Below are 26960 nucleotides of genomic sequence, written 5' to 3'. Positions count from 1 at the left end.
GGACCTGGGCAGTGTGAGTGCCACTGAAAATCAGCTCGCATGCTGCCTTTGGCGCACGGGCCATAGGTTGCCTACCCCTGTAATAGAATGTAAAATCTTAACCTAGATAGATCTTTAATGGCAAGTGACTTAATAGTTTCTGAGAACATGTACTGCACTATTTGACATTAGTAGTTTAACAATTATTTCTTTTTCCCCCTCCCTTGTAGTTGTCCATATTTGTCAGAGAAGATTACACCTGCTATTCCTGCAGTAGGTGGGATTCTGTTCTTTTTCGTGATGGGGACCCTGCTGCGTACTAGTTTCAGTGATCCTGGAGTCCTCCCACGTGCAACACCAGATGAAGCAGCAGACCTGGAAAGACAAATAGGTAACACAGAAGGTCTGTCATTGTCCCTTCGCTTTCCTTCCAAGTGTGAATGTACTGTATGGAGGCAGAATGCTGCTCAGCTTGTGGACTCTGGAAACACTGGAATAGATTGCCTAGGGAAGTTGTGGAATCTCCATCTCTGGAGATATTTAAGAGTAGGTTAGATAAATGTCTATCAGGGATGGTCTAGACAGTATTTGGTCCTGCCATGAGGGCAGGGGACTGGACTCGATGACCTCTCGAGGTCCCTTCCAGTCCTAGAGTCTATGAGACTCCCATCTCAGCAGTAATCACTCTGAAATAATACTATTTCAACTAACAAATAGTACTGATTCCGCTAGAAAAAGGACTGAGGAATTCTTCAGTCAGAAGCTGCTGACCACAGTGGTGGACATAGACAATGATAGTTTACTGCTATAATTTGTTACTGGCCTTTTCTCCATATATGATGGAAGGTTCCCTAGTGCATAGGAAAATACTTACGTACTTTTTAAAGTGTTTATGGGAAGAAAAGTGACACTGGCATGCAATACTTCTTAAATTCTTAAAAATTCTGCACCTTCTTAAGCAACATACATTGTGTTGGGTTACATCTGATTATGACATTGATGTTGTTTATTTATATTGTCTGCTGAAGGGCCCCAGCTAGGAACAGGGACTGATTTGTAGAGCCTCTTAAATCTGCGGATAGTTGTTTTATATCCACGGGCCATGTTTGCAGATTGGATGCGGATACAATCCACACAGGGCTGTACTGACTTGTGTTAGGCAGCATACAAGCACATAGGAAGACATAGTCCATAGAAGGTTGAACATCAATGACAACAGTTAAACTTTTATTGTTTGTTGTTCATGCAGAGCCAACACAACTGCAGAACAGTGAGCTAGATTCTGATATGGCTCATACATCAAGGCAATTATTTATTAAGTTCTAATTGCAGAGTTTTTATAATTGCAAATGTCAAAACCAAAAGATATGCTACTTGGCTGTCAAAGCCCTTGCAGAGTTGCTGATTCAAAAATCTTTTTACTAAAGCAAAAAAAAAAAGACCAAACAAAAAACTTCCCAACAACCCTGTGTTAATTTGATACAGAATTCCTTAGGAAACATACATGAAACCCCACAGTGCAACTTCAGCAGTCAATTTTTAGAGGAATCTACACTCTGGTAAGAACAGAAGAGACACAAACCATTACAATTAAGTATGTTAAGCTACAGTAGAACTGTGAGGCTGTGCATATATAGGAGTCTTCTATCTGATACAAATTATGACCTCTTCCTCTTTTCCTCTTTTGATGCCATAGTTGGCTTTTCTTTCTCCAATGACAGTTATGAAAGTACAAAAATAAATTATGAAACCTACAAGTTTTCCCACATGGTGGATTTTGTGGGCCAAAAAAAAGTATTTTTATCACCTTTTACATGCATTACTTTAAAATACCTTTTCAAAGCCTTTGGCAGAGATCTTGGCAGAGATCTAAGGTAACGAGTTCATTTTTAATATCTTATAGAACCATAGAATAGCCCTGTAAATTGCAATGGTTGCATTTTTTGCAGTGTTTGAATCTTGAGGTTGCAGTAACACAAGTTTTGATTGAAGGGCTCAGTTTCAGAACAGTTGCAGCTGGAAGAAAACTGATTGCATTTTATAGACGCAAGTTTTTGTCATTGTCTTGTGATTATTCTACAGATAAAATTGTATTTCTGTATTACTATAAAAATATAGTAATCAATTCACTGATCACTGTTGTGTTAGTGGTAAACCCCTGTCCCCGTTCAGCAGATTGTATGGGCCACAGCAGAAATAGTTTGGTTCCACTGTGCTGCATTGGGGGATGGGATGCAGGGAGCCTATGTGGCAATCTGCTTTCCCTACATGCCAGAGAGCTGTACTGCACGATTTCTGTGTACCCCGCCACACAGTGGCATCTGAGTATTAATATCAGGTCAGTGGATTTGCAACTTGCTGGATCCACAAGTCCTTCTTCCTCCCACATTATGCTCCCCATTTGGGATGGGATGGGTGCAGAGGCAGTGGGGGATGCATGCACATGCAGCATTTTCTACAGTCCACTCAAAATAATTTTTTTTATTTAGAAAGCATCATACCTTTTTCTTGAGCTTTTCATAAACAGGTCTCAGACTTTACTTTTCTGCTATAAAAACAACTGTCCCAGCAACTGTCTTAAATTTCAGCACTTTTATATACTCAGTTTTTGGTTATGAAAAATGTATTCCATGAAAAGGTTCAGAAAAGAGCAACAAAAATTTTTAGAGAGATGGAACAGCTGCCGTATGAGCAGAGATTAATAAGAGTGGGACTTTTCAGCTTGGAAAAGCGATGACTAAGGGGGAATATGATAGAAGTCTATACAATCATGACTGCTGTGGAGGAAGTAAATAAGGAAATATTATTTACTGCTTCTTATAACACAAGAACTAGGGGTCACCAAATGAAATTAATAGGCAGCAGGTTTAAAACAAAAGGAAGTATTTCTTCACACAGCCGATCTGTGGAACTTTTTGCTACAGGATGTTGTGCAGGTCAAGACTATGACAGGGTTCAAAAAAGAATCAGATAAATTAATGGAGGATAGGTCCACACAAGGCTATTAGCCAGGATGGGCTGGGATGGTGTCCCTTGCCTCTGTCTGCCAGAAGCTGAGAATGAGCAACAGGGGATGGATCACTTGATGATTACCTGTTCTGTTCATTCCCTCTGGGGCACCTGGCATTGGCCACTGTAGGAAGACAGGATACTGGGCTAGATGGACCTTTGGTCTGATCTAGTATGGCTGTTCTTCTGTTCTTATCCTGTGAAGTTGTCATAATTATTGTGTAAATGAATAATAAAAAAATTCTGATATTCCACAAAAATTTGCAGTTGTGCTGGTTACAGAAGTAAATGATTTTTTTTAAGTAATATTGCTTCAGTTTTATTATAGTATTTGGGGAAAATGTGCACTTTCCTTGCCTATTTTAGTGCTGGAGCTGAAGGTAATAGGAGAAATATTTTTATTTTAATTATAATTTAAAGGAAAATATATTTATTGAATCCTTAGAGTACTGAGGATGAGTACTTTTAATCTAAGAAGCTGTCATGAGGTACTTTGGATGAATATATGACACAGAAATGTATATTCTCCCCAATGGAGTTTTTGTCTGAATCTGACCTCCCATTACTAACCGTTTAACTCTTCCAGTTAACTCTCCCATGACTTCCACTTCCCTACCCACCGCCCCTACAACCATCAAACACAGTAAATCCTCAATTGCCAACTCTTCTTTTTGTCATCTTCTCCTATGACAAATACCCAGTTACCAATATTTCCCAAATGGTGTAATCACCAGGGCCTGATGAAATGCATCCTAGAATACTGAAGGAGTTAATAGAAGAGGTATCTGAGCCTCTAGCTATTATCTTTGGGAAATCATGGGAGACGGGGGAGATTCCAGAAGACTGGAAGGGGGCAAATATAGTGCCCATCTATAAAAAGGGAAATAAAAACAACCCAGGAAACTACAGACCAGTTAGTTTAACTTCTGTGCCAGGGAAGATAATGGAGCAGGTAATCAAAGAAATCATCTGCAAACACTTGGAAGGTGGTAAGGTGATAGGGAATAGCCAGCATGGATTTGTAAAGAACAAATCATGTCAAACTAATCTGATAACATTCTTTGATAGGATAACGAGCCTTGTGGATAAGGGAGAAGCGGTGGATGTGATATATCTAGACTTCAGTAAGGCATTTGATACAGTCTCGCATGATATTCTTATAGATAAGCTAGGAAAGTACAATTTAGATGGGGCTACTATAAGGTGGGTGCATAACTGGCTGGATAACCGTACTCAGAGAGTAGTTGTTAATGGCTCCCAATCCTGCTGGAAAGGTATAACAAGTGGGGTTCCACAGGGTTCTGTTTTGGGACCGGTTCTGTTCAATATCTTCATCAACGATTTAGATGTTGGCATAGAAAGTACGCTTATTAAGTTTGCAGATGATACCAAACTGGGAGGGATTGCAACTGCTTTGGAGGACAGGGTCAAAATTCAAAATGATCTGGACAAGTTGGAGAAATGGTCTGAGGTAAACAGGATGAAGTTCAATAAAGATAAATGCAAAGTGCTCCACTTAGGAAGGAACAATCAGTTTCACACATACAGAATGGGAGGAGACTGTCTAGGAAGGAGTATGGCAGAAAGAGATCTAGGGGTCATAGTGGACCACAAGCTTAATATGAGTCAACAGTGTGATACTGTTGCAAAAAAAGCAAACGTGATTCTGGGATGCATTAACAGGTGTGTTGTAAACAAGACACGAGAAGTCATTCTTCCGCTTTACTCTGCGCTGGTTAGGCCCCAACTGGAGTATTGTGTCCAGTTCTGGGCACCGCATTTCAAGAAAGATGTGGAGAAATTGGAGAGGGTCCAGAGAAGAGCAACAAGAATGATTAAAGGTCTTGAGAACATGACCTATGAAGGAAGGCTGAAGGAATTGGGTTTGTTTAGTTTGGAAAAGAGAAGACTGAGAGGGGACATGATAGCAGTTTTCAGGTATCTAAAAGGGTGTCATCAGGAGGAGGGAGAAAACTTGTTCACCTTAGCCTCCAATGATAGAACAAGAAGCAATGGGCTTAAACTGCAGCAAGGGAGATTTAGGTTGGACATTAGGAAAAAGTTCCTAACTGTCAGGGTAGTTAAACACTGGAATAGATTGCCTAGGGAAGTTGTGGAATCTCCATCTCTGGAGATATTTAAGAGTAGGTTAGATAAATGTCTATCAGGGATGGTCTAGACAGTATTTGGTCCTGCCATGAGGGCAGGGGACTGGACTCGATGACCTCTCGAGGTCCCTTCCAGTCCTAGAGTCTATGAGTCTATAATTAGACTTTTATTATATTTCTGAAAGAGTGAAACATATCTGTATTACTTGAATAAAGAGTAAAGAGATTTAAGAACGTTAAGCCTCTTTAACCATTAGGATTCCTATATTAAAATTACTGGGAAAACATGAATATTTCAATGAAGTTATCACCTGGCAATTGTAGGTTGTTTTTCGTTAAATGAGCTTGATCTCAATCCTGTTCCCTATAGACAAGACTCCACATCAGAAGAATCACCATCACATTTGATGCTAATTGGTCCCCTTGACCACTTTAGCACAGAGACTTTGAATGGATGTAGACACTGATCTGTCTGTCAAGAAAGAGGTCTCTTCAGGTAAAGGTTAAAGCATGTTAGTAGGACAGTCTGGGGAATGCTGCATCGCTACAGGTTGTTCTGTACTTGCTCAGTAGACATATTGTAGATATAATGTCTCCAGAAATGTTAATCTCCCTTCTTTTCTTAGCCCTATATTTGCCCACACAAACTGAAAGTAAGTTACAGTGGGGGAGGGATAGCTCAGTGGTTTGAGCACTGGCTTGCTAAACCCAGGGTTGAGAGTTCAATCCATGAGGGGGCCACTTAGGGAACTAGGGTAAAAATCTGTCTGGGGATTGGTCCTGCTTTGAGCAGGGAGTTGGACTAGATGACCTATTGAGGTCCCTTCCAACCCTAGCCTTCTATGATTCTATCCCAGGAAAAGTCTCCTCTGGGATAAGATCCACCAAGTGAAATTTCAACAAGTGGATTGATTGGATTTGACTACTGTCATTTGGAGGGAGTTTGGTGAATGACTCCTTTATTTGTATTTGATACAGTTTAGATTATTTTTGGAAACTGAAAATGTACCTCAGTAAAATTGGTTGAGGCAGATCGGTAACAACAGTAAATGTTGATTTCTGGAAAGAGCTGATCTAAAAAGCTAAGTGATTCCTACACTGAGTGTATTTTGGTTTCTCATAAATGAATCCCTTTGGTACTAAATTTTAAGACACAGTCTACAAATGTTGATCGTATATGCCTTAATTAGAATTCATAAGGAATTTCTCAAGGTATCTGTGTTGCCTCAGAAATGATGATTTGAGAACTTCCTATCATGTGCGGAGCATTTAGACATGTCTTTTGGGATTGAAATTCACTGTCCTTAGACAAATTCTTCAGGATTTGGAGTACTGCTATGGGCATCTAGGCAGGGTGATGCTCAGTATTGGATAGGTAGTTAGTATCTTTGCAAATTTTAAGGCTAATACAATGTTGTAGAGAAAATGAAACGGAGACAATATCAGATCTTCAGGCCCCACAATCACACCATTCAGTTCTAAAAATTGTTGTGCACATAGGAATAAATTGGAATTTAATAACATGGTGACTGAATTAGCTGCAGTGTTCTTATCTTGAGAGGCACAGCATGTACTGCTTCAAGAGTGTTGGAATACCAATGATTCTCCAAATTGCTGCTTGATAAGTTCTGATGAGATTTAGCTATTCCTCAAGTCCTCTTTCCTCTTTCTTTGGTCAAGTGGACAAAAGAAAAAACAAATGACAACATCTGAAAGACTAGTCTAACAAATTACAGAATGTTTTGTAGAGAGGGTTTCTTTAAACCCAGATGTTTCAATTAGGGCACTAGTACAATTAGGGAAATAGCTTGTCATTTTATTAATTTGAGGTGGGTTAGGATGTTGCAAACAAGTCCAGGGGTTGTTCTGACCCTCCATTTCCTCCTTGAGTACGTGACCCCATTCTAAAAAAAAATTGAGAACCACTGGCTAAAAGGGAAGAGAAATTTCCACTGGGAGTGAGTTATGCTTAAATAGTCCATTCTGGTTATGATTCTCTTGTTTCTTTCCTCACTGGGGGGAGGTTTGCTGCAATAACCCAAGTGAGCATTTATTGGGAGGAGAAGAGCTGATGCTTAGACAATATTCTAAATATGTAGATCATTAATATCTCAAATATAGAAGATTCTAGGGAATTATTCCTTGGACAGTTTTTGAAAATTCAGTGCACTCAGAAAATAAATCCTCCCCCAGCAATGAGGAGACTCTCCCATCTCTATTTGAAAGCAAATGCAGGAGAGAATAAAATGAAACAGGACAAAATAATTGAGAATAATCCTAGAAGATTCTGCAGTCCACCCCTCTTACCAAAGGGCTCTTCAGTGTCTTCTGTCTGGTTCTAATTTTGCCTTAGGTAAAAATAAAATTATAATCCTGTTAATAAAAATGCTAATGAAATTTACTAGATAGTTATACACTAGTAATAGTAATCATGAAGTTTTTGAGGCATTTATTCCAAACAGAAATCTGTATAATCTGTTACTCTTTTATGTTAAACTTTTGCTTTTAGTCGTTTTTTAAACTAAAAAAGAAATCATAACTTCTTGGCAACTATACATAAAGATAATACTGTTGATTATCTGAAACATTACAAAAGTGATTCATGATGGCTATTAGGAACTACCTTGCTGTGATGATTCTCCCCTTCCTCCCCAAATCACTAGAATCCTGCTGTTTGGCAAGATAGATGAACAGGTGCACTAATAGCTATCTGAAGTTAGTACACAAATTTCAGAACAACAAATTAGCTCTGCAATTTTGGCACCCAGCACTCCTATGTGGAACTTTTAAGTGTACCCAGGGTTTTCAGATGACTGTGATAGTTGATTGTAAGAGATGTTTCTGTAATACAATTGTCTACACAGAAAGTGGCAGGAGCATAACAGCCTTTGGATGTCAATGAAAGGCGCTATTGGCCCCTATTGAAGGGCGCAGTGTTTACTTTAAAATCCTGGCTAATTGGTGAAGAGAGTAGCTTAACTTTCTCATTTTCACTTTCATTTTCATCTTTGGAAACAAGATGTAAAATTCAGAAAGAATACAAGGAATAAATATGTCCTGGATGACTTAAAAAAAAAATCCTAAAAGCTGTGGAGGTGGAAGGCAGACAGAATTATAGGCAGCACTGCTATGCTGTCTATTATTACTGTTGTCTGAAACTATCCATTGAGACCCTGTTTTCAGTTGGTTAAAACTTTCCCAAATTTTCAAGTGTTCTGGCTGAAAATATGTGTGTCAGACATTTGTGTCAGGTTGAAAAAATAGTAGTTGATCATGTAGATTAATAATATATTCTAAGTCCAGTAGGGCCTACGGTGATCATCTAAGCTCACCACTTGTGTAGAACTGGCCATAGGATTTCCCTGAAAAAATTCCTAGAGCATATCTTTTAGGAAAATATCCATTCTTGGTTTAAAAATGGCCAGTGATGGAGAATCCACCAAAAATCTGGGTTAATTGGTCCAGTGATTTATCATCCTCACTGTTAAATAAATTTACACCTTATTTCCAGTCTGAATTTGTCTAGCTTTAACTTCTAGCAATTGGATCATGTTATAGCTTTCTCTGCTAGATTGAAGAGTCCAATATGAAAATTTTGTTCAGTACCTAGGTACTTGCAGACTGTAGTCAAATCACCCCTTCTCCTTGATAAACTAAAGAGATTGAGCTCTTTGAGTCTGTCACTATAAGGCATGTTGTCTAATCCTTTAATCATTCTTGTGGCTCTTTTGTGAACGCTTTCTAATTTATCAACATCCTTCTTGAATTGTGGACACCAGAACTGGACACAATATTCCAGAAGCAATCATACCCGTGCCAAATACAGAGTTAAAACAATCTGTCTACTACTGATTCATAGGGGTCAAATTAAGGTTACATAAGCAACCTTAGATTTGGCATTTCCTAACTTTTCTGAGTGCTTGACTTTGCAACCTTCATGTTCTTTATGTAATTTCCTAAGTTTTTAAGTAAAAAGAAACAAATCCAACAGAAATTCCATCATGTGGAACCATGTTAACTTCCAGTGTGGGTCATGAGCAGGCTTTGAGCCTTTAGATAAGACATCACAGATGTCCGACACTTGAGCTAAGGGAACTAGTAGCAGTTGTAGATGGTTGTCCTCTATATGAATCAGGCACTTAAGGGGGGATTAGACACACACTTTGCTATCATCAAATAATTGTGAAACCCACTAGGAAAGAATGCAGAGACTCATGAATCCTGGATTCAGTTCCAGAGTTCTTGAGGAGAATGTGCTTTAATGGTTAGAAACCCTTCTGCCCCTATCTTCCCACCCCAAAATCTCTGTCCCATTCTTCTCCTATCTCCCTCTCCTTCCCCCTCCCCAGACCTATCTTAACCCCACATTCCCTGCTACAGGCAAAGAGGCAACAGCTGCTGTGAGAATTTTAACTTGGAATGTCCTATCTTCTGTGCAGTTAGAATGTAAACCTTGATATTACTTTATCAGTCCTGCATTAAATTTAATTTGGAATACTCTTTAGTCTATTCTTGGCAATTAGAAAAAAATATAGTGCAACTGCACTTTTTTTTTAATTAAAGCTGCATGGAAAAAGATAACCGAGGTAAGAGGAATGAATTTATCAAGAGAAGATCCCCTGAGTCTGGGTTTGTCCAATATGTGTAGGAGAGATTAACAGTTCCTCATGAATGTTAATCTCTCTGCATAGCATTGGTGCTGCAGATAAATTTCGAAAGTGATGGTCATGGCATTTTCCCTCTCCAACTATAAAAGGCATATCTACAGCGAAGAAAAGAAAGGGAAATGCTTTGTATTTCTCTGATATCTTCATACTGATTTCTTCCATGTATCTCTTCAAATCTTACACACATCCTCCCAAATTCATCTTTTAGGCCATGTTGCTTCAAATCTGTTCAATGTTGCTGCTGCTTTCAGCATGTCCAAAAGCCCTAAGACCTCAATGTTAAGCCAGAGTTATAATTCATCACTAAGTCTCATTGATGTATAAGTACTACTGTACCGTTTCAGGATTCTTCACTTTTCCCCTCCCTTCTTACACACATTTAAAGAGTATAATCAGAATCACTCCAGTGTTAAGGAAATTCCTCTCTTCCCCAACAACTTTTATAGTACTGCACAATTGGCCAAGCAAATATTGTTTTGAGAGTACAACTTGGTTGTGTTTTGCTTACGTTCCAGAAGCAGGGTACCAACTTAAGGCTAATTGTCTGATACAGTATGGCTAATTTTATGAACAATTTAAGATAAAAAAGACACTGTTGATTGTCAGGCAGGTCTTCCAGAGCGCTCTCACCTACATTCTTTCCTTTTCTCCTCTCAGTGAACCAGAATCTCATGACAGAATAGGGTGTCCAGATGTCCCAATTTTATAGAGACAGTCCCGATTTCTGGGTCTTTCTTATATAGGCTCCTATTACCCCCCACCCCCCAAACCCTGTCCTGATTTTTTACACTAGCTGTCTGGTCACCCTATGACAGAAAGAGAAAATGGCAGCTTCATGTTTGAGAGTTCTAGAGTTCAAAAAGATTATGGAAAGTTACTCTTGTAATCTTTTCTTTTTTCTAAATTCGGACAGTAAGTCCTCTTCTAAATGTCAGTGTAGCCTTTAGGTCAATAACATCAAGAGTTACAGGTGGAATGCAGTAAACAGCACTAGTTTAGGTTTTTAAAATCACATTCTCAGTGTTTTGTTAGAGTGAGAAGTTCTGTTGTTCTCCCTTGAGACAGTAAACAAAGGAATGCCATTCTGCTGTTTTAAGCTCTGGTTGTCTAGATACTGACTTTTCCTCCATGTAGCCCATTGTTGTTTATAATTAAGCGTGCAGCATGGACTTAGATGGTTACACAAAAAGAGGGCCTTCCTTATTGTGGTAAGATCTGTTTCATATTTACTTTTGTGCTCTTACAGATGTCAGAGTTCATTCATGAAGAATTTTGGTCACACTAGGCCTTTACTGCAGCAGGAAAAAAAAAACAAATTATTGCTTTATCAATATATTGTTTTAGGGCCAAATCCCTTTTAAATTAATAGCAAAACTCTTGTGACTTGGCCCTTACAGGGATCAGGTTTTGACTCTTAATGTAAATTTTCCCCAAATACAAATTTCATTTTGGAAAAGGTAGCAAAGTTTCTCTGAAAAGAGAGCCAAGACAATTTCACATCTGTTTTATCCAGCTTGAAGTAAAATAATATTAACATAAGCCATGTATTTTCTAGGTATTACATGTTTAGTGCTTATGTTTTATGTATATGGAAGTAAGTAGGATGTGGCCAAGTACTTGGGCACATGAAGACACATACTATGAATGTATTTCGGAAAGTGAAAAAGAAAGAGAGAGTCTGAATAATTTTAAGCTGGTAATACTCAAAGCTATGTAAATGAAAGTAATGGGAATGATGAACTCCTGCTTTTGGGTGTAAGCTGATCTACTTACTGAAGGTCCTATCCATGGTATGGTTTGAATTGTGCAAGAAAAAAACTGTGATCAAAACTGATATCAAGCATAGTTTTACTTGACTGTTTAATATGGTGGCTGTTTGCTATAGCTGTAAGCAAATTGCTTTAAAAAAAAAATCATGTTATGCTGACCATTACTTAGTAGTCACTGCAGAAAATCACATTCAGCTTGTCAGCCAATGTTTGGAAATGCAATCCGCCAAAATGAATTTGTAGAATAAATTAATAAGGTATTCTATAAAGGTCTATGTATTAAAGCCCCACTTAAGTGATGTATTTAATTACTTGCCTAATTTTGAGCATGCATGTTATCTAGTTAAAGTCAGTAGGACTATTAACATGCTTGAGTTTAGGTACTTAAGTATCTTGCTGAATCGGAAGCTAATTAGGGCTGACAAATACAGACTGTTAGTTTTCTACCACAAACTTAGTCTGTCATTCACACCTAAGGTCAAACTAATCTCTGATTATAACTACATTAAAGTCAATGGAGTTCCACCAAGGATGAATTTGATTTTTTTATGATTAAAGGGTAGTGCTAGCATATTTGTGGTAATGTCATTGAAAGAAGGGTAAGTGTGCTTAACAATCTCAATTGTAGCAATAAAAATAAATGGTACAATATCTTTTTATAACAAAAAATATTGCGCACGCGTGTGTGCGTATGTATATATATGTGTGTGTATATATATGTGTGTGTGTGTATATGTGTGTGTGTGTGTGTGTGTATATATATATATAAAAACAGTAAATAATCTCTCTTGGTTTTAAGCATATTACTTTTATTGCTGTGTGATAAAGCTTTTCATTGTTATTGATGCTGCAGCCTATGATAAATGATGTATTTGCATAGCAAATTTGTAAAATACTCCCTTTTTACTTTTTAAAAAATTCATATCTAACAAAGACTTAAAAAAAAGGAAAAAAGAAACCTCACCTTTTTTCATTTTAAATTTGAGTCTGGAATCACTCATGGTACCTGTAAAGTTCTAAACATAATGCTGTATGCATGAATGTTTTCTTGCTGCCTGCCACAATGTTAGCTTAGCTTAGTTCTAAATAAAAAGGAATCCAAAGATCAAAGATTGTTTCCCTCCTCGTTGATCATGCTAATCATATCATATATATTATATAAACACATGTAGCCTGGGTCTGTGCCTTGGGTTAGTGTGATTTGTGTCTAGACAGAAAGAAAGTGGAGGTAGACTTGAGACTGACTTCAAATTCTGGGTTTATGTTGCACTGTAGACATACTCTTAGTATCTCAGGTGCTGTTAAAGAGGCTTTATCTGTTTTATGAGTAGTCTCCTATGCTTGAACTATGACACATTCAGCTCAGTGAGAGCTATCAGTTTTTTTAAACAAAAAACTTCAAGGTTGTGTGAAGGCGTTTACTGTTGTAATATTTTTTTAAATTAAGGCAGGAGATTGGAAATTACGTTAGTTAATTTTCAGATTTAAAAACCTTTTTTAAAGATACTTGTTCAGTATATTCATAAATCTTTTACCTAAAGATGCAGATATATAGTAACTATCCTTAATGTACAATTCCTGTGTTCTTTCAGAAGTGGGTGCTGAAACATAAATTTGTCAGGATCCTGCTTATATTATAAATATTTGTAACTGTATTTATTAGATGGATAGCATGTTTGCAACTGTAATAGTATGACTGTTTCATACTTCAGTGTAGACATGTCATAGACCTTTTTATGCTCTTTCAGGTTGTAACTGCAGGCATCATTTGAACATGGCTGCACAGGTGGCCCTGACAGTGAAACTTAATTAAAAATTCTATTTATGATGCAAGAGTCAGAGAATAATCTGTTTCACTCTCTACCACAGCTCTTTTGGTTCTGCTTGGCTGACAGCAAAACTTACATTTTGTCACTGAAGTAATCAGATTTTTTTGTGAATACACAATGAGAGCAGTTCGTAGAGTAAGAGAGCACCATTTTTACCACATGCGTTTTTCAGCGTATATCTGCACTTCAGAAGCATTTAACATACAAAATTGATCCTTAAAAATTATTAACCTATCCAGTGCTTTAGCTTCTGGAGTAATAAATGCTCATGTCCCAAATAATCTCAGCTATCACTTTGCCAGATGGCAGGCAGAGACTTGTTTGTAAACAAATTTTAAGCTACAACAGCTGCCTTAAAATATCACTACGTGTTGGATTTTAAACTCTTAAAAAGCAAGATGAGTGAAATACTGTCCTGAATATACTCCATTATACCATAGTATCGAAGGGTCTCAAGATCATCGCTCATTGTTCTATTTGCCATATATGCCAAATGCTCTAATGATGGGTAGAATGTTGGTGTGTATTGTATACATGTCTAGTTTGGGCATTAAATTCAGCCTGAACACTGCATTTCTTTGTCTTATTAATTAAAGACTTTAAAAATGTTTCTAAAAGCAAAACCTCCCTTGTAAAGTGATTACTGCAATTTGCAAGAGAGAGCGATTTTTTATTTATAGATGTGAAGTAAAAAAAAAAAAAAATCCTCAAGAGCTCTTTCCCCAGTTGAAAATTACTTTAGTCACCTCTCTTAAATGAGTTAATGGTTAGTCCAGTTCTTGGTGAAGAAATGTACATATCACAAGAAACTCCATGAAGAGCAAGCATATTTCTGAGGGCCCAGCTAAATGGAGGTGCTGGCTAGGCAGAAGAGTGTGGGATTTTGGTTTTTGTGGTACAGAAGCTGAGGTGGCTAGATTTTTATTTATTTTAACAATTAGCTGTGGTTTTCTTTCATTTTTTGTGATGCATTACATTTTAAGATATTTGCCTAGATATTCAGAGGTTGGGGGAGAGAGAAACTATTTTTAGGCATGATAAATCTCCAAAAATATATAAAATATATGTAAATATTAAAGAAACTGGATTTAAAATGACAGTAATGTGCCTATATCTGGCAAGAGAATTTACATTTATTGATTTAATGTTTAATTATTTCCCTGTTAGATATTGCAAATGGCTCCAGTTCAGGAGGATACCGTCCACCTCCCAGAACAAAAGAAGTAATCATCAATGGACAGACCGTGAAACTAAAATACTGTTTCACTTGCAAGATTTTCCGCCCACCTCGTGCCTCACATTGCAGCCTTTGTGATAACTGCGTAGGTGAGTATAACGAAAACTTACATGTTCAGTTTTTGTAATTTTTTCATTAAAGTGATTTTAGAGGGCAGGATAGTCTTCCTATGAATACATGTGGTGGTGTGCTTAAAGAGACCAAACTCACATGGTTATAAAGTCATCCAGAAGGTCACTAGCTAACAAAATTATCCTGCTTCCTACTAGCTAATGTGAGGATTTTGGAAGAGGGTAGATACAGTCTCCTGGAAGTTTCAACCATATAGCAGTTTTTTTTTGGGGTGGGGGGGTGGGAATTAGGGCTCATCTACACTGCTATGTAACTACCATTGTAGCTGCACCAGTGCAAACCTCTAGTTTAAAGACATGGTCTCATCTGAGGTAAACTACACCAGTGCAATTGACATTGTACCAGTGTAAATTACATCTACACTTGAGGCTTGCCCTGGTAGCGCTAAACTGGAGGATAAAATCCCATTGCAGATAAAGACTAAGGGCTTTTCTGCACTGCAGCACAGCTACAGTTCTGAAGCAATGTCACTGTAGCACTGTAGTGTAGACACCTCAGCGATGGAAGGGGTTTTTCTGTCACTGTAGGTATCCACCTCCCTGAGTGGCAGTAGCTAGGTTAACTTGAAGCATTCTTCCATCAATGTAGCTGTGTCTACAATGGGGGTTTCGGACCTCTGAGCACCATAGCTGCATTGATATACATTTTAAGTGTAGACGAGGAATAAATGAGATTACATTTCATACTGGTATAGTGACACTGATGTTACTTCACCGGTGCATGCCCTTAGTTCAAATGCACTGAAACAATGTAAAAATCACTTGCATTGAGTGCATCTTACTCTAGTTCAGGGGATCCTAAACTTGGTTCGCGGCTTGTTCAGGGTAAGCCCCTGGCGGGCCGCAAGACGCTTTGTTTATGAGCATCCGCAGGTACGGCCACTCGCAGCTCCTAGTGGCTGCAATTCGCAGTTCCCGGCCAATGGGAGCTGTGGGAAGCGGTGGCCAGGAACTGCGAAGAAGTCATTGGAAGAATTATACATTCACAGTTAAAGAATATCCATATATCTGTAGTGAATTCTAAGCTGTGTGTGGAAAGGTAGCCTTTTGTCTTCATATAATGAATAAATGCCTGCAGGCAGTTTCTTTGGTAAATAAATCAATCCGTTAAATGTTATGGTAAAAATTGTATCCACTAATCAGGAAAAGTTTTTCTCCTATATTAAAATTGGAATTCTTAAACAAACATAGGTCAATTTTAAGCTAGAATCTGTTTTTATAAAAGCCAGCTTTTACTGACTGTAGGACAAATACGAATGTTTCTCTGATTTTCAAATTAGAATTGAAACATTTTTAGGCAGATGTTACCCATGCAGTGTTTGCAATCTATACATTGTGCTGCTATTTGAGACCCTGACAGTGAAACTGAATTGACCGAGGGGGGAAGGGGAGGAGGTTGTTAAATAAGTTAAACAGACTATTTCCATTTTCCAAACTGAGAAACGCGGGGAAAAAATAGGCGTAAACAGGGAAAATGTTGTGGGAGGGGACCGTTATAAAATAATCTAAAGTGATGTTTTAAAACAGATTATTTTATAATCTGACAGCATCCTTTTTATGTTAAATGTGGGAAACCTGTCATTTTAAGTAGAGGAGAGATGCAAAGTCTTTGATCAGTAATGGAATAAGAAGTTGATTTAAACAAAGCTGTCTTCCTATAATGTCTGCATTCAAGCAACAGATATAAAACAGCTTTGAATATTTCCTAGAATAAAGCTGTGCAAGTGACTCATAATAAATAAGTTTATCCAACAAATGTAGCCGCCTCTTTTGCTCATGAAATAGGTGCAAGAGGATTTGATTTTTCTGTAATGTGGACTCCATTTACAATTATTCGGTGACTATTTTTGCAATTAAAAAAAATATATGGATTGATTGCAAACAATTTTCTGTATATATTTGCTATTCATTTTTTTGCTATGGAAACTGTCATGATTAGTTGTGATTTTAGTAACATAAGTCCCATGGTATTGTTTTTGTTCCCTGTTTGGATGTTGTGATGCTTCCCGAAGGTATACAGAGTTGAGGCACCTTGCTACTACCTGCTGTTAGTGTGAGGAAGCCTTGTCTGTGCCTGCTGACTTCACAGGCAACACAAGCACTCCCCTTTAGGCCTATGCAGGCCCTGCTCTCTCGTGCTCAGTCTCTCTCCAGGTTAGTGACAGGCACACTCCAACCCCCATGCATCACCCTGGAGTGTCTGGCCTCTGTTCCACAGGACATTAACAGATTCAGAAGGAGGACCATACAGGGTCAGAGCAATGGTCCATCTAGCCCAGTAGCCTTTCTTCTGACAGTGTCCAGTGCTAAGTGTTTCAGAGGGAATGAACAGAACAGGGCAATTTTGAGAGATCCATCCCCTGTCATCCGGTCCCAGCTTCCGGCATTCGGAGGTTTAGGGACATCTGGGGCATTGGGTTGTGTCGCTGAGCATCATGGCTAATAGCTGTTAATGGACTTATTCTCCATAATTTTATCTAATGCTTTTTTTAACCTAGTTATGTTAGCTGTTTCCAAAGAAGCAGTACACACCAGCTTACCTGTTTCTCCTCAGATCATTGGTCTTAAATGTGTTTATAGTGAAATTAAGTAAAAGTTTATTAAAGTATAACGAGCCAAATGATAGTAAATAGAATTATTGGGGGGAAATGATCACATAAAATAAAATCATAAGACACATTCTAGGACCTAGACTTAACTAGATAACGCTCACCCAAAATCCTTCCAGCATTTTGCAGCCAAGCTTGGCTGCGATCTTCTGTTCATGAGAGAAGTCATGCTGTCAGCTTGCCTCCTCAGTAAAAGATCCTGGGTGTCTGCATGCGCCTCCAGATATATCAGAACAATCCATTGTCTTTCATTAGCAGGACACCACCTTGATGGTTTTTTTCCTGAGTATATTCCATTTAAGGAGTTTTAGAACAGTTGTTCAATTTTAGGGGAAAGTGAAGGAGGGATGGGGTAGGAGAGAGGAGACACAGGCACTGCCATGCACTCTACTTACTGTACTGAATTAGCACAACAGATTTTTTTATGTGGCCTGATTCAACCATCACTGACGTTAATGGAAAGACTCCCATTGACTTTGGAAGAGCTGGATCAGGCCCTTAAAGATCATCAGTTTCACATGAAGATGTCACCAAAAATACTAATAAATCTAAAAGACTGAAGGATAAATGAAGAATATAAATAAAGCAGATCTTCAGTCCTAAAATAGAAATTGCCAAAGGAAATGCACTTATTCTGCCAATCCTAATTGATTTTATTTTATACCACTTTGATTTCCAACATCTTTATAAACTGCCAGGGCCTGAAGAAGAGCTCTGTGTAAGCTGGAAAGCTTACTTCTTTCACCAACAGAAGTTGGTCCAATAAAAGATATTACTTCACCCATCTTGTCTCTCTAATATCCTGTGACCAATATGGCTACAACAACCTTGCAAACAAATATTTCTGTTACTTTCATGATTTTGGGGGACGCCAGGAAGAATAAATATTTCCTTTAGAAATACAGAATATCATCATTTGTATACCCTTTTCTTGGTAAATTTTTTTTTTACAAGTTGACTTTTTAGTTTAAAAAAAAAAGTAATTTTTAAAATTAGAGCTGCAAGAAGTTAGGTTATTTCTTTGTGGACACTGGAATAAAGACTTGAAATGTGATAGTCAAATCAATTTTTTTTAAAACTCAGTACAGCCACTTGGGAAAACAAAAAAAAAAATCAAATGACGCTCACAAATGGAGAAGAAATTATCACTTCCAATTAAGTTTGTGAAAGACTGAAAGTACTAGTGTCTTTTTTAACATATAAAGAGTTATTTCATAGAGAATATTAAAGTATAATGGAATGTGGTCCAGGACACACAGCTTTTCAGCTGTCTTAGTGGACCTAATCATTGAGACCTGAGATGAAAAAAGGGGAAGAAATGATTTAGGGGAGAGCAAATGTTACAGTCAAAAACAGGAGTGTGCTAGAGTGAAAGTTTTGAGTGATTTTTCCTGCTAATAGAATCATAGAAGATTAGGGTTGGAAGAGACCTCAGGAGGTCATCTAGTTCAATCTCCTACACAAAGTAGGACCAGCCCCAATTAAATCATCCCAGCCAGGGTTTTGTCAAGCTGGGCCTTAAAAACCTCTAAGGATGGAGTTTCTACCACCTCCTTAGGTAACCCATTCCAGTGCTTCACCACCCTCTTAGTGAAAGTGTTTCCTAATATCCAGCCTAGACCTCCCCCACTGCAACTTGAGACCATTGCTCCTTGTTCTGTCATATGCCGTCACTGAGAACAGCCGAGCTCCATCCTCTTTGGAATCCCCCCTTCAGGTAGTTGAAGGCTGCTATCAAATCCCCCTTCACTCTTCTCTTCTGCAGACTAAATAATCCCAGTTCCCTCAGACTCCCCTCAATAGACTCTCCCTTTCTGCTTAAATCATTCTTGCCATAGAATACTTATCCCAGGGAATTATAAAATTAATTTCAATAGATGAGTTGTTTCTGAGTTGGACTCAATTTCACCAAATCACTCTTTTCAAAGTACAATGTATAAACATTTCCAACAATTTGCCAACTGGTGAGGTTCACATGAAATGTTTTGTTTAAATAGTTTCTCCTGTTATACACCACTATTTTAGGCGTAGGAAAGGAAAACTTGGAGTGACTTGTTAAAATAGTCATAGCACATAACTGATTAAAAAATAAGAGATGGTTATCAGAAATATTTTCTGTAGAAGCCTCTTACCAGGTTCTCCTTCTAGTAGTGGATGTGTCAGGTTTGCCAGATGGCATCAACTTCCTGCACAGAAAATACAAGTTATTTGGAACATATTGATCAGTAGTAGTAGTATAAAGCTTTTAAAATGTTTGTATGCTGTGGTTGTTTGAGAGTTAGAATAACTTGTATAAAGCTTTATGATCCATGTAGTGAGGCGGCCTGGCTCCCAGCCGCCCCAGAGGAGAAAGAGCCCAGCCGGAGGCCAGACTGGGCGGAGCTAAAGAGCTCTGAACCCGCCCCGCAAAGGGTCAGGCGCCGACCTGGAACTATAAAGGCGGGCCCTCAGAGCTCGGTTGAGCCCCAGCAGCCGGAGCGAGCCGACGTCCCTCAGGGAGGTCCGGACTGGGAGACTCCTGCGACCCAGGGCAGCCACCCAGAGTGGCCCGAGCTCCCCCCACGCCCGCTACCCGGAGGAGCCGACAGAGTTCCCCCGCGCCTGCTACCCGGAGGAGCCGCCGGAGCTACCCTAGGCCGACTTTCCGGAGGCTTTGCAGGACTTACCACCCAGCCCCGACCGTGACGAACCCATGCACCTGGACCCTGTGGAGGATGACCGCAGGATCCAGGTAGGCCCCGAGGAGGAGTCTGGAAGTAGCCCGGGGACAGCCGACCCTAGTCTGGCTGCAGCACACCCAGAGCCAATGTCAGTGTGTTTCGGCCAGGATCCCCCCGACACAGCAGCAGACTGCCTGCCGCTGTTAGGGCCCCGGGCTGGGACGCAGAGGAGTGGGTAGGCCTGCGTTCCCCCTGCCACGCCACTCACCGGTGGCAGTCTCCCCCTCGCCCGATGCTCAGGCCCAGGAGCCTGGGCTTACCTTACTGAACTGTTTGCTCAGCCCCTGCCTGAGGGTCTGAGCCCTGCGCTATTGTTTGTAGCCCTGCCCTGACCTAGGGCCTGGGCTTAACAGACTGAACTGACTGCTCAGCCCCTGCCTGAGGGTCTAAGCCCAAAACTGTTGTTTGCTGTGGCATGTAGCTAGGCGGCCTGGCTCCCCGCTGCCCCAGAGAGGGGCGAACCCCAACAGCGGACGTCTACAGTCCAGTATAGCTGACACTTGTGTACATTACTTGGTATTGTTTCACTATGCATTAATACTCTAACATCACCTTTAATGGACCATTAGTTGAAAAATGTTTTTTTACGTCATTAACAGAAAAGACAAATGGGACTTGTAAATTAAAATAAAAGTAGGTCCTTCTGCAGTGCTATAGTCAGCTATAAATCAATGGTCCCATTTTTTGATTGTATTTGGACTATACAGAAGAGGTTTTTTTAAAAAAGGGGAGATTTTGGTTAGATAACGTATATAATTGAGAACTCTCCTCTTCAGGAGCCAAAAAATTTAGAATATGGCTAGCAATGTCCTTATAAAGGGCCTTTCAGGGATCTGTCCCCATCAGCTGATACATGGAAAGTAAACACACAAGTCTGCTCCTTTCAACAGGATTGTTCAGTGTCAGTCTAGCAATGGCTGGCTTTCAGCCCTCCAGCCAAGGCTTTCTGCCCTTTTTGGAGTTCTAAGTGAAACAATCAATCCAAGATCAGCAAAACAGATTAAAACAAAAGGGTGTAGGGGGCAACCTGTGGGCAGTTTCAGTTCAGCCCCTTTTCTGAGGGGCCCAGCACAGGATAGGCCAGAGTCCACTTCAAAGTTCACTGGATCTCCATACAAGTTATAGGATTTGGTCCCTTTCCCCCTTTTTTCGGACAAGGTCTGTGTTCCCTTCCTGTGAGGGTAGAGGCTCTGCTAGCTACCAGGTATTTTCATGGGAGCTGGGAAGCTCAAGAGCCTGCTCATTTCCTAGTGCTGCCCACTGAGTGGAGCTTCCTCCTCCATTTCTGGCATGACTTGCGGGTGCTTTGGGGCAGAGCTTCTCCAGCCTAAAGCAGCCCCCTAACCCCTCTGATTCTAGTGCAGTTTATAGACCTCATCACAGGCCCTCTACTCTAGTGTCTGAGTGCCTCCCAAGTGAAAATAAAAATCTCAGTAGGTTAGTGGTGTAATTTTCCTCAATTATTTCCCTAAGGCAGTTGGGGCTATGTATGTGTTTTGTTTAATATCCTTCTCTAGCTCCTCTTCAGCTCTTTTTCCTCATCTTCCTTTCTCTCTCTTTATCTTTGCTGTTTTTAGTTACAACTGTGCTAGCGCCAAGTTGAAGAAAGTAAGTTTTGCACTTAGTTTTGAGTGCCGCGTCACTGATTACTCTTATTCACATTTTCGGTTTTCTTAAGGGTTTGCTGTTCAGTCGACCCAGGACTGAGCTCACTAGCGCTGCTCTTTTTGGCAGAAAATGAAATGGACAGCTGTTCATTCTGGGCTTCACCTGGGCATCGGCTGCCTTCCTTTTGTATACACTCCAAGGTGTATTGTCTTTTGGGGTATTTTGAAAACCTCAGAAGAAAATGCAGGCTACAAGATGCACAGATGAGTCTGGCTGACTACCTTTTATTATTGTGGTGTCCACTGTGGCTAAACACTCTCTAGACATGCAGGGAGGATGGTCCTTGCCTCAAAGAACTTGCCATCTAGGGAAAGACAGACAAAAACAAGGAGTTGGTTAGGGAAGAGGAGCCACAAAAAGGGATTCTTATACAAATTAATAAGATTTACTCTAAGGAACATCAGAAGACTATCTTTGAGAGATTTAAAAGTAAAGAGAATAGTGTTCTTATAGATTATCTAAGGGAGTCCATACTACGTACAGTGGAGACCATGTAGAAGAAAGTACAAAGATGACTGTGGGAGAGGTTCACAAATATGTGGACATGGTTAAGAAAGTCGGTGGAGTGAATGGTGTGTGTGAAAGGTAACAGAAAACTTGACACAAGAAGATAATTAGGAAGGGATAGAGTATTTTATTGAGCTTTGTGAGTGGCGACCAATGCTTACATTTGATATGGTTGTTATTGTTGGGGAGGCAGTGGAGGGATTAAAAGACAGTGAGGTGATCATATCGATAGGCAATGTGGACTTGAGAAATTACATTTTGTAAGGAATGAAGGGGAACAAAACCCTTAATTGTTGGGAATGGCTTCCAGGTGTTTTGCAGAAATACCCTGTTTCTCTAGACTTCCATTTTCTCCCTCCCAACCCCAGCTTCTCCACTACCTCATTTGGATTTTGGCTACAGTGCGTGTTGTAGTTGGAAGCTGTATTTGGAGATGCATAAATGCATATTTGGACTTGCAATGGGGAGATTTTGAAAGGCACAGGCCTTAGGCACCTAGCTGCTTTTGAACTCCTGCTGACTGCCAATGTGGGCTAGGCTCCTAATTGCCATTTGTGCCTTTGAAAACTTTACCCTTAATGTACCGGCAGATAAAGGGATTTTGGTTATTAATCGGCAGATATTTGTTAGTAACAGTAGTGTGTGAAGTGTGCAATGTAATTATTATGTTGTATTTTATATATGTTGACATTTAGTTACTGTGAAACGACCCAGAGCAATGGCTGGATGTTTCCCCAATAAATTAATAAATATTTTTATTGATAACATTAAAAATCTCTATCTAGATTTGTTTTTTAAAATATCATTTGTGCAAAAAGGCATTTTTCTGTAAGGTAACTTTCTGCTATTCTCTATTAAAGATGGACCGTTTACTCCACAAGTGATCTTATTACATTATTTGTGTATGTGGCTTATATCTGTGGGATGGCACACCAACTGGCGTCTAAGTTGCTCCTAGTTTTAAAATATCTAATGAGCATCCCCGTTGTTGCTCTTTCTGAATTACTTCTTACTGTAGTCATGCAAAACACACTAATACATTCTCATTAATAGAATCTCATTTTTCACAAAATTACTTTGCTATTTCAGGTCACATCACTTTTTAAGGCTTTGCATAGAGTTGTTTAGTCATTCAGAGGATATCACAGATATTTATCTTTGGCATCTACGAGAAAAATTTTTAATGACTGTTCAGCACCCTGAATGCTTTTGCTGGAGGTGGTTTATAAATGAAATTACTTTATGTATTCACTCAATCTACTGTAGAAGCCAAAAGGCTGAATTATTTTCTTTTCGTCCGTAGTAAACATGCTGAGATGCACAAACTCGGTAGCTTTAAAGATCCGTTGTCTGTTGTCCCCCACAGATGTTGCAAATCCAGAGAAATTTAATTATCAGTCACTCTTTGTTTAATTTGTTATTGATTTCTACACTAATTTCATTACAAAAGAATAATAAAGATTTTATCAAGACAATGACTTTCATACTGGTGTATATTATGTACTTAAGTTGTATATAGTTCAGTATTTCGTAGCTGAACATTACCAGTAAAGGATCCAGTCTAGTCACTCTTACTCATATGAGTAAATATTCTTCATATGGTTAGTCACCCTGAAGTCAATGGGACTAATTACATGAGATAAGAATAGCTCACAGGAGTAAGGTTTGAAGGATCAGGTACAAAGATTATGATTAAAATAGTCTAAATTATAAAGATTTGTGAAAGTATTAAACAGGATTTAATCCAGCACTATTGTATTTATTTTCCTTTGTGTACTTCAACCTCATTAGGATCTTGGAGAAAATAGACAAATTCTGTATTTAAAAGAGCTTACAAAGAGTATTTATTTAGGGTTTTTTTTATTTTCCTACTTTTATTGATGTTTCAGGGGGAAACAAAAGCAACAAGTAAAAATTTCCATGCAAAGTACAGAGTCTGTCATCCTGAATAGATGCGGTCATACATTGTGACAACATAGTCCTACAAAGAGCCATAGTTGTAAATATTACAAAGCATGCACAGAGTTTTAGATCTCAAGATAATTAGCCAGTTTGACATCCAAGATAATGGATCCTGTGTCCTCTGTCATACTGCAACTATCTATAGTAACTTTGATCAGTGCAAGGGGACCTGTTGGTTATAACTAAGTGCTTCTCTACACTGCCCTGCAGTTCGGACTACAGGGGTATGAATATGAACTCACCAAAGCGGTGCAGTGTAGTGATCCCATATGGATAATATGAATATGAACTAAAAAGTTCCTAGTTCTAAAGTGGATTGGTTTAAATCAGGACTGTTTAATTCATGATTTAAATCACAAAGAGGAAAGCACAATTTAAATAAATTTAAATCAGCTTTTCCATTTGTACTTCAGTTATTTGCTAAGGAAGGGTGCATTCTCACTTGTTGATATAACTATTAAAACAAATTGATTTACACCTAAATGGAATGATTTTACACTAGATTTGGTACATCTTTTAGCAACCTAGAAGAGTACACTATATATTTATTTAAGAAAATATAAAGCTTAATATTTTCAGATTCTTAGTATACATTTTTACTATGTTAGAAAATGGTGAATGATATATTGCTTATTTAGTAGATAATTAACTTTTTGCTTTTGTATCAAGCTGCATTAGGATGGGAACTGGAATTTAATTAAACATACAAAACAGCATATAAAATTTATTTTTATTAAACAAAACAACCTTAAATGTTTTGGATACATAAACTTCTCCTATCAAAACATGTTTCACATTTACAACTAAATGATTTGTTAAAGGAACAGAGGAATTAACTGTAGTCAGTTAATTGAATTTAATTATTTCAGGTCAGCCTGGGAAAACTTTCAAATATGTCTAAGTGAAAGGGACTGAAACTAAATTTCCTACTTGCCTAAGTCTCTTAAAAATGAGAACAGTCCCTTCCCTCCTCCTTTTTATTTATAAACTGGAAAAGAGAGACAAGTTTTCCTGCCTTTTCAACTCCGTCAGTTTCTCAATTTTGAACTAAATAGTCCAAATGAAGAAAATATTCTTCCTGTGCTTGCGAAAAAGACCATTGCTCTCAAAAGCTGCTTTAGGACTTCAGTAAACTCTGGTTCTAGGTGCTTAGCTAGTGACTTCCACCAGTTCAATGGTGTGACTTTCTTTAAAATATCATCTGCAAACATGTACTGCTTGGATGGTTTTCCTCCAGCCCTGAAATGTGTTATGTCTGGCAAGATCAGTGAGTGATTATTAGATGTTCCTTTGCTGCCTGCAGTTTAACTTTGTTGTTGAGTATGTCTTTCTTCAATGTCTCCTGAAGTTCTGTGCAGATTTCAACAGCATCAGCAATACAGCAACAATCTTTCTGCAGTTTGTCCAAGGCTATGGAAATATGCTGAACTTATCTTCTATACTTCTCTTTAGTCCCGTGTTGACTACTTTGGCTATGATAGTTCCGTCTTCTTTTTCATGATTTTCTTCACACATTGTCATCAAAATAGGCTAGTTCTTAATAAGTAGTTCAAAACAGTCAACCACTGAATTCCATTATACAACTTGGAGGAGAATTAGTTTGGGTCTTCCTCCTCTCTTCAGGGACTCTGAAGCGAAGTGATTGTTACAGAAGTATTCTGTAATTTCAACAACATTTTCCTTTGTTCCTGGAGTTTTACTGAAGTCTTTGGCTAAAAGATGCATCAAATGAGCAGTGCACTCATATGTTGTAAGTTTCAGAATCCCTTCATTGTCTTCTTCTAGATTTCTTCACATCTTTGCTACATTTCCAGCATTGTCTGTGACAAAATTTCTCATCTGAATTTTTGTTCACAATTTGTTGTAGCTTTTACTGCTGCTGCTTTTAAGTATTCTGCTCTATGGGCATTTCCTGATGAAGCAATTGTTTCTGTAAGATAGATGACCCCATCTTCTGTTGTCATAAGCACATATTACTGAATAATTATATACCCATCAAGACTCAGATTAACGAATTTCCTGTCAATGTATTTTGCATACTGTTCAGTTTCCTTCTTATATACTGTATCTAGCAACCTTTCAGTCTTGTCTGCTCTACAGGGTAGAGTGTGGTATGGTCATAATGATGGTGAACCATGTCAATGAAATGTTGGTTCTGAACAAGACAAAAGGGATAATGGAGTCTTGCTGAAATTTGGTCCTGTTTACAAACTCGTCCATTACTGCTGTCCATTTCATTTTTTTGGGGTAAGGTGGGGTTTATATGGGTAATTACTGTATGACATATGTTTAGTTGCAGCACTGCTGGTGCTACCAGCAGATAACTCTGAAGCTGTAGTCTTTGCAGAGGATGGACGTTCATAACCCCTTATGTCTAAGCCAGGTCTTTAAACAAAATGGTAAAAATAGTCACACTCTCACTGAATATTACTTAGTGCACTGCTTTTAAAAAAAAATGCAATTGTAAATGAAAAATTTCTCCTACTGAAGCTATTTGTTTCGCTTTTGAAATGATAGAATTTATTCTCAACCCAGTTTTATAGGAAAAATAATAAATCATAAGGGTTTAAATAGATTTAAATAATCCTTATCTCTAGCAACATACCAAACAGTTTGGGAAAACAATTAAATGTTTAAAATTCAGAAATATCTAATACATTTTTTCTTTTGAACAGGAAATCTTCAGCTAGGATTTTTGATTATACTGAGCAATAAAAAAAATCATTTCAGAAGTCCAGCAGTAACAATAAAAATGAATTGATAAA

At 38.6% G+C, this 26960-nt stretch overlaps 1 protein-coding gene across 2 annotated transcripts in view; it reads left to right on the top strand.

Annotated features, from left to right (window-relative positions):
* ZDHHC14 (zinc finger DHHC-type palmitoyltransferase 14) overlaps nucleotides 1-26960 on the top strand; it is a 165567-nt gene that overhangs the window by 91881 nt on the left and 46726 nt on the right. For both annotated transcript variants that reach the window (XM_050949998.1, XM_050949997.1), the window contains exons 2-3: nucleotides 210-370; nucleotides 14529-14687. In XM_050949998.1, coding sequence (XP_050805955.1) covers nucleotides 210-370; nucleotides 14529-14687 — 320 coding nt within the window. The remainder of the gene's footprint in view (nucleotides 1-209; nucleotides 371-14528; nucleotides 14688-26960) is intronic.

Source organism: Gopherus flavomarginatus, chromosome 4 (genome assembly GCF_025201925.1).
Source record: "Gopherus flavomarginatus isolate rGopFla2 chromosome 4, rGopFla2.mat.asm, whole genome shotgun sequence".
In the NCBI taxonomy this organism is placed as follows: domain Eukaryota; kingdom Metazoa; phylum Chordata; order Testudines; family Testudinidae; genus Gopherus; species Gopherus flavomarginatus.
This window is presented reverse-complemented; position numbering and strand designations above follow the sequence as displayed.